Here is an 8,981-nt window from a genome sequence, read left to right as displayed (position 1 = left end):
CATCCCTGGCCGCTCTCGTCGTGGCCTGTGGTCTGGGCCTGGGCAGGGCTGGTGGGGGTGGGGAGGGGGTGTCGGCCAGGCCCATACCAGGACTGACTAGGCCGCGGGCTCGCTTTCTGAATCTCGGCGTTTCCTCGTCAGTCTGGCACTAATGGTGTGTCAGGTGGTGGAGAGTCTGGTTCTCGCGGCCACACGGCTTGTGCGAGGCGGGCCGGACTTTGGTGTTCTCTTCCTTAAAGGCTACTCGTTCTTTTTCTTTTGGTTTATTCTTTTGTGACTTTGTCATTTTTGTGATATTGGGACTGCCTCCTGTGACTCAAGTCGTTGTACAACACGTCACACACTGACTGAGAACACACCGAAACCAGCCCACACGCTGTAGAGACGGGGCCTGCTCCCCTGAGGTCTTAAAGGTAATAGGTCTCTCCTTTTTGTTTTCCTAACAGTGTAGTATTCCGAGAACGGAAGCACCTGCACTGAATGGAATTTAGCATCAAAAAAGGGCCTTTTTCCGCGCAGAAAGTTGTCAAGTGCGTAAGGATGAAGCAGGCGCCGGAAATCCTCGGCGGCTCCGCGGGGAAGCCCCCGGGCTGTGACGTGAACCGCGAGTGCTCCGTGTTCCTGGGCAAGGCCCCGCTCTCCGCCGGCCTGCAGGAGGGCGTCGTGCAGAAGTTCAACGGGCACGACGCCCTCCCCTTCCTCCCGGCCGAGAGGCTGAAGGACCTGACCTCCCGCGTGTTCAACGGAGAGCCCGGGGCTCACGATGCCAAACTGCGCTTTGAGCCCCAGGAAACGAAAGGGGCCGAGACGCCGCCTCACACGACCCCCATCAAAAACGGCTCCCCGGAGATCAAACTGAAGATCACCAAGACCTACATGAACGGGAAGCCGCTCTTCGAGGCGTCCATTTGTGGAGACGGCGCTGCCGCGGCGGCCCCGCCGGAAGGAAACGGACAAGAGCCAGAGAGTAAGGGGAGGAGGAGCAGGAAGAGGAGCATCAAGTACGACTCGGCGCTGGAGCCGGGCCTCGCCGAAGCCGCTGTGGGGCCCGAGGCCGCCAGCCCCTCCGACAGGAAGGTATTCACAGCTGGGGTCGGGGCAGCGCAGGGAACCCCACGAGGACGCCGCCACGTGCAGGGGCCGCGGGGAGCTGGGTCATGGTGCAGGCCTGGCTCCCGGGTGCCCCGGCACTGCCTCCTTCAGGCCGCACAGCCCTGCGGAGCCGGTGAGGCCTGGAGAGGTCAGATACGGACTCTAGGTTACAGTGGCCCAGAGGCAGCCCGTTTCCTGGGCCTCTGCAGAGGCCTCGGCCTGGCTCGGCTCAGGGCTCCCGTCGGAGGCCTCCGGTTCCCTCCCCTCACCTGGCTCCTCCACCGGGGCCCAGGCTGCGTCTCAGCGCAGAGGCGGGTGCAGAGCCCTGATGTACCACGAGAGAGCGTCTCCAGGTAGCCCCCACTTAAATGAGTGTAAGCCCCATACAGCAGCCAGGAGCCTCTCTGAGGCCGGAGGAATGGGGAGGGTGCCGCAGCCCCCACCCCCCTGTCACAGGAGCTGGTGGTCTTGAGGGGGTCCTCTTGCAGGAGTGAGGGAGGGGAGGGAGGCCAGGAATATTTCGTTTAAAATTATACTCAAGGAATTCTATTTACAGTTTCCACAGGTAGGGGAGGAAGTGGCCAAATTCCTTGAAATTATTAAAATAATGAAGAAGTTCGAGGGTTGAAACATGTTTTTTGAGTGCTCAGGGGCTGTCCAGGTCTCGCTAATGTGATTGTAACAGCGGGATTCTAAGAGGCCTGGCTGGTGCGTGGTGTTGGCGGTGCCCTGGTGGTGACTCCCAGCCCGCCACTGGGTTGTGTTAGGATGAGTAAAGCCCCGATTGCTGACCTCCGACTTCGTCCTCGTGGCTGTCGTAAGGCTGGGTCTGAGGACTAGTCAGAGCCCCTTCCTGAAAGTGTGACATGGCAGCCCTGTGCCAGCCCCAGCACCCGCACCCGCACCCGCTCTGTGAGCACGTCCAGCCCTCTGTGGCCTCCGGGGCCCAGGAGCTCACACTCAGAAGGAGCTCAGGCCGCTGGCTGCTGGTCCCCTGGAGGCCAGAGTGAGGGTGCTGGGAGGAGGTGGCCCCCTGAACACCTGGCTCCATGACGGAGAAACAGGCCACGAGGGTGGAGCTGGGCTTGCTGCCACGTGTGCCGGGGTGGGTTCCGTGAGAATCAGCACCGTCAGGCGGGAAGGAGCCGGTCGCCCCTGTGGCCGCGCAGTGCGGGCAGCCCCTCAGCTGAGGGCACGAGATGCACGATTCCGAGGGTGATGCCAGGGCTGCGATTTGAAAACAGTGTGGGGGGGGGGGCGGTGTGGAGCCTCCAGCTGTTACCCTCAGTGTTCTGTGGCCGGAAGGCCGGACTGAGGGGTAGATGTCTTTTGTTCATTTTCAGATTCCAGCTAAGAAAGAGCCCGGCCCCAGCACCACCAGAGACCGAGAGCAGCTGCTGAGATACAGCGTGGGCGACCTGGTGTGGGCCAAGGTGTCGGGCTACCCCTGGTGGCCCTGCATGGTGTCCGCCGACCCGCTCCTGCACAGCTATACCAAGCTCAAAGGTGCGCCTTCGCGGGGTTCTCTCTCCTGCCCGTGACCTCTCCCTCTTCCATGAAGAGCCCTACTGTGCTGCTTCCTGTGTTCAGGTGCACGTGACGTGACATGTGCCATCTTAACTGCTGTCACGTGCCCAGTGGGTGATATTAGGCGCATTTGTGCTGTGCAGCTGGCACCGCTGTCTCAGGAAGTCCTCCTGCCCCAGGCCCGGGCACCAGCCTCTGCTCCGCTTCCTATGGCTTTTGTTTTTAATAATTTCTTTCATTCTGGAATCACATACTTATTTTTTTTTAATCCTCACCCGAGGATATTTTTCCATTGATTTAGAGAGAGTGGAAGAGAGAGACATCGATGTCAGAGAAACACATTGATCGGTTGCCTCCTGCGTGACCCCCGACCAGGGTCCAGGCTGGCGAGGAGCCTGCAACCGAGGTATGAGCCTCTGACTGGAATCGAACCCGGACCCGTCAGTCCGCAGGGCAGCGCTCTCTCCACTGAGCCACACCAGCCAGGGCTGCTCCCCGTGGTTTTGACTTGCATTTTCCTGGTGATCAGTGATGTTGAAATTTTTTTCACGTGCTTTTAGCCACGAGTGCATTTCCTTTGGGGATCAGGCAGGGGAAGCCTAGCGTTTCTGTGATGTGGAGCAGTAGCCCTGTCCTGGCCGCGGCCTCCCGGGCGGGCGTCCGATGGACCGCGCTTCTGCGTTGGAAAGAGCAGCCCAGCGTGCTTTAGGCCGTGCGCTGCGGCCGGAGGGTTTGCTGCGTCGGTGGGTCATGTCCCCCTGGCACGGCCGCGTCCTCACCGTCCTCTCTTAGAAAGCGGTCTGGAATCGGGTAATTTCCTGTTTCGGAGATTCTGTCACCACTTGTTCTGCTTTATGGAGTGAGGCCTTCACTGTCTTGCTCCTGAGCTCCGCAGCCTTGGGCTGTTTGGTACGAGGTTTCCTTCCTGGCTTTATCTTTGCCTGTTGTCAGCTGCTGAGACGTGTGGCGCTCTCCCTGTGACAGCGGGTGCTTTTCTCCCTGCAGTTTGGTCCGTTTCTGCCTGACCTGTCCGGGGCTGGTGCCCTCGGAGCCTGGCTGGGAGACCGGGTTCTCCCTCGCGTCTGGCTGCCCGTCCTGGGTGCGGGCCTTGCTTCTGCGGGCGCCTGGCTGTCTGCATGCGGGACTTCCCTCCCTCCCGCCCTTCCGCTCGAGGCGGCCTGTGCACACGTGAATGGCTGCTGTCCATGTGGAGGCTCCCGGAGCTGGAGGAAGATGGGCTCAGGCCAGCCCAGGGGTCAGGGGCCGTGATGAAGGACAGGCACCAGTGCCAGTAGGTACCTGGGCCCAGGTGGGCCAGGCTCTCTGCGCAGGTGTGGGTGGGAGGAGTGACAGGTGTGGGTGGGAGGAGTGACAGGGGTGGGTGGGAGGAGTGACAGGTGTGGGGGGGGAGGCAGTGACAGGTGTGGGTGGGAGGAGCGACAGGTGTGGGGGGGAGGAGTGACAGGGGTGGGTGGGAGGAGTGACAGGTGTGGGGGGGGAGGCAGTGACAGGTGTGGGTGGGAGGAGCGACAGGTGTGGGGGGGAGGAGTGACAGGGGTGGGTGGGAGGAGTGACAGGTGTGGGGGGGGAGGCAGTGACAGGTGTGGGTGGGAGGAGCGACAGGTGTGGGGGGGAGGAGTGACAGGGGTGGGTGGGAGGAGTGACAGGTGTGGGGGGGGAGGCAGTGACAGGTGTGGGTGGGAGGAGCGACAGGTGTGGGGGGGAGGAGTGACAGGGGTGGGTGGGAGGAGTGACAGGTGTGGGGGGGGAGGCAGTGACAGGTGTGGGTGGGAGGAGCGACAGGTGTGGGGGGGAGGAGTGACAGGGGTGGGTGGGAGGAGTGACAGGTGTGGGGGGGGAGGCAGTGACAGGTGTGGGTGGGAGGAGCGACAGGTGTGGGGGGGAGGAGTGACAGGGGTGGGTGGGAGGAGTGACAGGTGTGGGGGGGGAGGCAGTGACAGGTGTGGGTGGGAGGAGCGACAGGTGTGGGGGGGAGGAGTGACAGGGGTGGGTGGGAGGAGTGACAGGTGTGGGGGGGGAGGCAGTGACAGGTGTGGGTGGGAGGAGCGACAGGTGTGGGGGGGAGGAGTGACAGGGGTGGGTGGGAGGAGTGACAGGTGTGGGGGGGGAGGCAGTGACAGGTGTGGGTGGGAGGAGCGACAGGTGTGGGGGGGAGGAGTGACAGGGGTGGGTGGGAGGAGTGACAGGTGTGGGGGGGGAGGCAGTGACAGGTGTGGGTGGGAGGAGCGACAGGTGTGGGGGGGAGGAGTGACAGGGGTGGGTGGGAGGAGTGACAGGTGTGGGGGGGGAGGCAGTGACAGGTGTGGGTGGGAGGAGCGACAGGTGTGGGGGGGAGGAGTGACAGGGGTGGGTGGGAGGAGTGACAGGTGTGGGGGGGGAGGCAGTGACAGGTGTGGGTGGGAGGAGCGACAGGTGTGGGGGGGAGGAGTGACAGGGGTGGGTGGGAGGAGTGACAGGTGTGGGGGGGGAGGCAGTGACAGGTGTGGGTGGGAGGAGCGACAGGTGTGGGGGGGAGGAGTGACAGGGGTGGGTGGGAGGAGTGACAGGTGTGGGGGGGGAGGCAGTGACAGGTGTGGGTGGGAGGAGCGACAGGTGTGGGGGGGAGGAGTGACAGGGGTGGGTGGGAGGAGTGACAGGTGTGGGGGGGGAGGCAGTGACAGGTGTGGGTGGGAGGAGCGACAGGTGTGGGGGGGAGGAGTGACAGGGGTGGGTGGGAGGAGTGACAGGTGTGGGGGGGGAGGCAGTGACAGGTGTGGGTGGGAGGAGCGACAGGTGTGGGGGGGAGGAGTGACAGGGGTGGGTGGGAGGAGTGACAGGTGTGGGGGGGGAGGCAGTGACAGGTGTGGGTGGGAGGAGCGACAGGTGTGGGGGGGAGGAGTGACAGGGGTGGGTGGGAGGAGTGACAGGTGTGGGGGGGGAGGCAGTGACAGGTGTGGGTGGGAGGAGCGACAGGTGTGGGGGGGAGGAGTGACAGGGGTGGGTGGGAGGAGTGACAGGTGTGGGGGGGGAGGCAGTGACAGGTGTGGGTGGGAGGAGCGACAGGTGTGGGGGGGAGGAGTGACAGGGGTGGGTGGGAGGAGTGACAGGTGTGGGGGGGGAGGCAGTGACAGGTGTGGGTGGGAGGAGCGACAGGTGTGGGGGGGAGGAGTGACAGGGGTGGGTGGGAGGAGTGACAGGTGTGGGGGGGGAGGCAGTGACAGGTGTGGGTGGGAGGAGCGACAGGTGTGGGGGGGAGGAGTGACAGGGGTGGGTGGGAGGAGTGACAGGTGTGGGGGGGGAGGCAGTGACAGGTGTGGGTGGGAGGAGCGACAGGTGTGGGGGGGAGGAGTGACAGGGGTGGGTGGGAGGAGTGACAGGTGTGGGGGGGGAGGCAGTGACAGGTGTGGGTGGGAGGAGCGACAGGTGTGGGGGGGAGGAGTGACAGGGGTGGGTGGGAGGAGTGACAGGTGTGGGGGGGGAGGCAGTGACAGGTGTGGGTGGGAGGAGCGACAGGTGTGGGGGGGAGGAGTGACAGGGGTGGGTGGGAGGAGTGACAGGTGTGGGGGGGGAGGCAGTGACAGGTGTGGGTGGGAGGAGCGACAGGTGTGGGGGGGAGGAGTGACAGGGGTGGGTGGGAGGAGTGACAGGTGTGGGGGGGGAGGCAGTGACAGGTGTGGGTGGGAGGAGCGACAGGTGTGGGGGGGAGGAGTGACAGGGGTGGGTGGGAGGAGTGACAGGTGTGGGGGGGGAGGCAGTGACAGGTGTGGGTGGGAGGAGCGACAGGTGTGGGGGGGAGGAGTGACAGGGGTGGGTGGGAGGAGTGACAGGTGTGGGGGGGGAGGCAGTGACAGGTGTGGGTGGGAGGAGCGACAGGTGTGGGGGGGAGGAGTGACAGGGGTGGGTGGGAGGAGTGACAGGTGTGGGGGGGGAGGCAGTGACAGGTGTGGGTGGGAGGAGCGACAGGTGTGGGGGGGAGGAGTGACAGGGGTGGGTGGGAGGAGTGACAGGTGTGGGGGGGGAGGCAGTGACAGGTGTGGGTGGGAGGAGCGACAGGTGTGGGGGGGAGGAGTGACAGGGGTGGGTGGGAGGAGTGACAGGTGTGGGGGGGAGGAGTGACAGGTGTGGGTGGGAGGAGTGACAGGGGTGGGGGGGAGGAGGGACAGGTGTGGGTGGGAGGAGTGACAGGTGTGGGTGGGCAGTGACAGGTGTGGACCGACAGCCACGGTTGGGACTTCCAGAAACTGGCCCAGAAAGGAAGGTGCCTCACGAACAGGCAGGACCCCTGGTGAATCACGTGGTGAAATAAAAGCAGACCTGACCTCCCAGCTTGGGCTCCGGGAGGTTTCGTGGGGATGAGAGACCCGTTTAAACAGGAGGTAATTGGGTGACATTGTTACCAAGTTTCTAGGCAGACAAGGACTTAGAAAATGTTACATTTATTTTACAAATTTAAGGTCCCGCACAGACTCCCGGTGTAGGGAGCATAGGGTGTCGGGAGCTGTTCGTTAGAAACGACGTCAGTTCATGTCACTTCCTCGCTCACAGTGCAGCAGCGTTTCTTGGTTTGCCGGTGCTCTGACGTGCACCTGTGCGCATCCTCATGCCCAAGGGAAGTGCTTCCAATACTGAAGGGTCCTGGAGGAGCCTGGCCGGGTGGCTGGGTTGGTAGGAGCGGCGTCCGTACACCCAAAGGTTGAGGGTTCAATCCCTGGTCAGGGTGCGTGGGGAGGCAACTGATCGATGTTTCTCACGTCGATCTTTCTCTCAAATCAATAAAAACATATCCTCGGTGAGTATTTAAAAAAATAAAGTGTGCCCTAGCCAGTTCGGCTCAGTGGATAGAGCACCGGCCCGAGGACTGAAGCATCCTGGGTCCCTCGGTTGCCGGCTCAGTCCCTGGCCCTGAGAGGGTGCATGTGGGGGTAACCGATCGATGTGTCTCTCATCAATGGGAACATATCCTGGGTGAGGATTGACAAAACAAAACAGTGACGGGGGAAGACACACGTCACTGGCCTGTGTGGAGTCTGAGCCGATTTAAAGTGAGAGCACACGCATACACATGTCCACGTGGCCTGGCTGCTGTGGCCAGTGGCTGAGGGTCCATTCTGAGCCAGGAGGTCACAGTTCAGTTCCCAGGCAGGGCACAGGCCTGGCATCCCCTCTCGGGTTCTGGGACCAGGTGTCTCTTCCTCACCCGGGTCCCTCTGGCTGCGCTGTAGGGTGTGGCTCATTCCTGTCTGCTGAGAGCCACCCCTGGGATATTGTGGGGTCACTCTGGCCTCCTGGCTGCCCTTTCCCCACTCTGAGCTCCGGACTGAGTGGCTGGCAAGGCTGCCAGCTGGTAGGAGGTGGTGGGGCTGGCCCTTCCCGGCTGTCTGGTCCCCTCTGTCGAAGGGCCCTTTGGGATGTGCTCTCTTGTTTTGTTCCTTTGGTATCTTTTACAGTGGATATGAGAAGGGAGGCGGTGAAGATGAGGTAGTCAGCTCTCTGACCAGGCCCCTCTGACCCTCCCCGGGTCCCTCCCTGGCGGAGCGGGGGTGAGGGGCCCTGCAGGCAAGGCCAGCTCTGGGTCAGTGCAGGAACAGGCTGGTCTCCTCACCTTTCATTTCAAACCCAGGTCAGAGGAAGAGCGCGCGCCAGTATCACGTGCAGTTCTTCGGCGACGCCCCCGAGAGGGCGTGGATATTCGAGAAGAGCCTGGCGGCTTTCGAAGGAGAAGGGCAGTTTGAGGAGCTGTGCCAGGAGAGTGCCAGGCAGGCGCCCACGAAGGCGGAGAAAGTCAAGGTGACGGCGCCCCCAGGGCCAGCGCAGACCGAGCTGGGTCCGGTGTTGCACTTGCAGCGGCTTGAGAGGGTGTGACGGCTCCCGTGTCCGTCGCTGCTCACTGTCGCCCCAGAATGCTCTTTCCAAACATCACACGTTTCTTTTCCTCATGTGATGACTCCCAGAGACCATTTCTTCTGTAATCTGTATTTTCCTTTACGGATATGTAAATACGTAATATCATATATAATATGTGCATCTATGTGTGTTTACATTAGTGAAATGTGATTAAAATTCATTTCTAGCGTAAAGAAGCAGTTATATGGAGCTGAACTCTGTAAACCCCTCAAGTTAATTGGTTTTTATAATTTTTATTTCTAAATTTATCTGAAATTGTGAAAGTATCCTTTAAAGTGGGCGATTTTTATGTTTTTATAGTGAAACTTAGAGTGTCTTGTGTTGTTCTTTTCAGCTGCTGAAACCCATCTCAGGGAAGCTGAGGGCGCAGTGGGAGATGGGCCTCCTGCAAGCGGCCACCGCCGCCGCCATGCCGGCCGAGGAGCGGAGAGCCAAGTTCACCTTCCTGTACGTGGATG

At 61.9% G+C, this 8,981-nt stretch overlaps 1 protein-coding gene across 1 annotated transcript in view; it reads left to right on the top strand.

Annotated features, from left to right (window-relative positions):
- WHSC1 (Wolf-Hirschhorn syndrome candidate 1) overlaps positions 1–8,981 on the top strand; it is a gene marked incomplete at its 3' end in the record, with an annotated part of 63,660 nt that overhangs the window by 25,154 nt on the left and 29,525 nt on the right. The window contains exons 2-5 of the mRNA XM_014533459.1: positions 445–1,077; positions 2,436–2,598; positions 8,240–8,406; positions 8,858–8,979. Coding sequence (XP_014388945.1) covers positions 481–1,077; positions 2,436–2,598; positions 8,240–8,406; positions 8,858–8,979 — 1,049 coding nt within the window. The remainder of the gene's footprint in view (positions 1–444; positions 1,078–2,435; positions 2,599–8,239; positions 8,407–8,857; positions 8,980–8,981) is intronic.

This window comes from Myotis brandtii, unplaced genomic scaffold (assembly GCF_000412655.1).
Source record: "Myotis brandtii unplaced genomic scaffold, ASM41265v1 scaffold986, whole genome shotgun sequence".
Classification (NCBI taxonomy): domain Eukaryota; kingdom Metazoa; phylum Chordata; class Mammalia; order Chiroptera; family Vespertilionidae; genus Myotis; species Myotis brandtii.
This window is presented reverse-complemented; position numbering and strand designations above follow the sequence as displayed.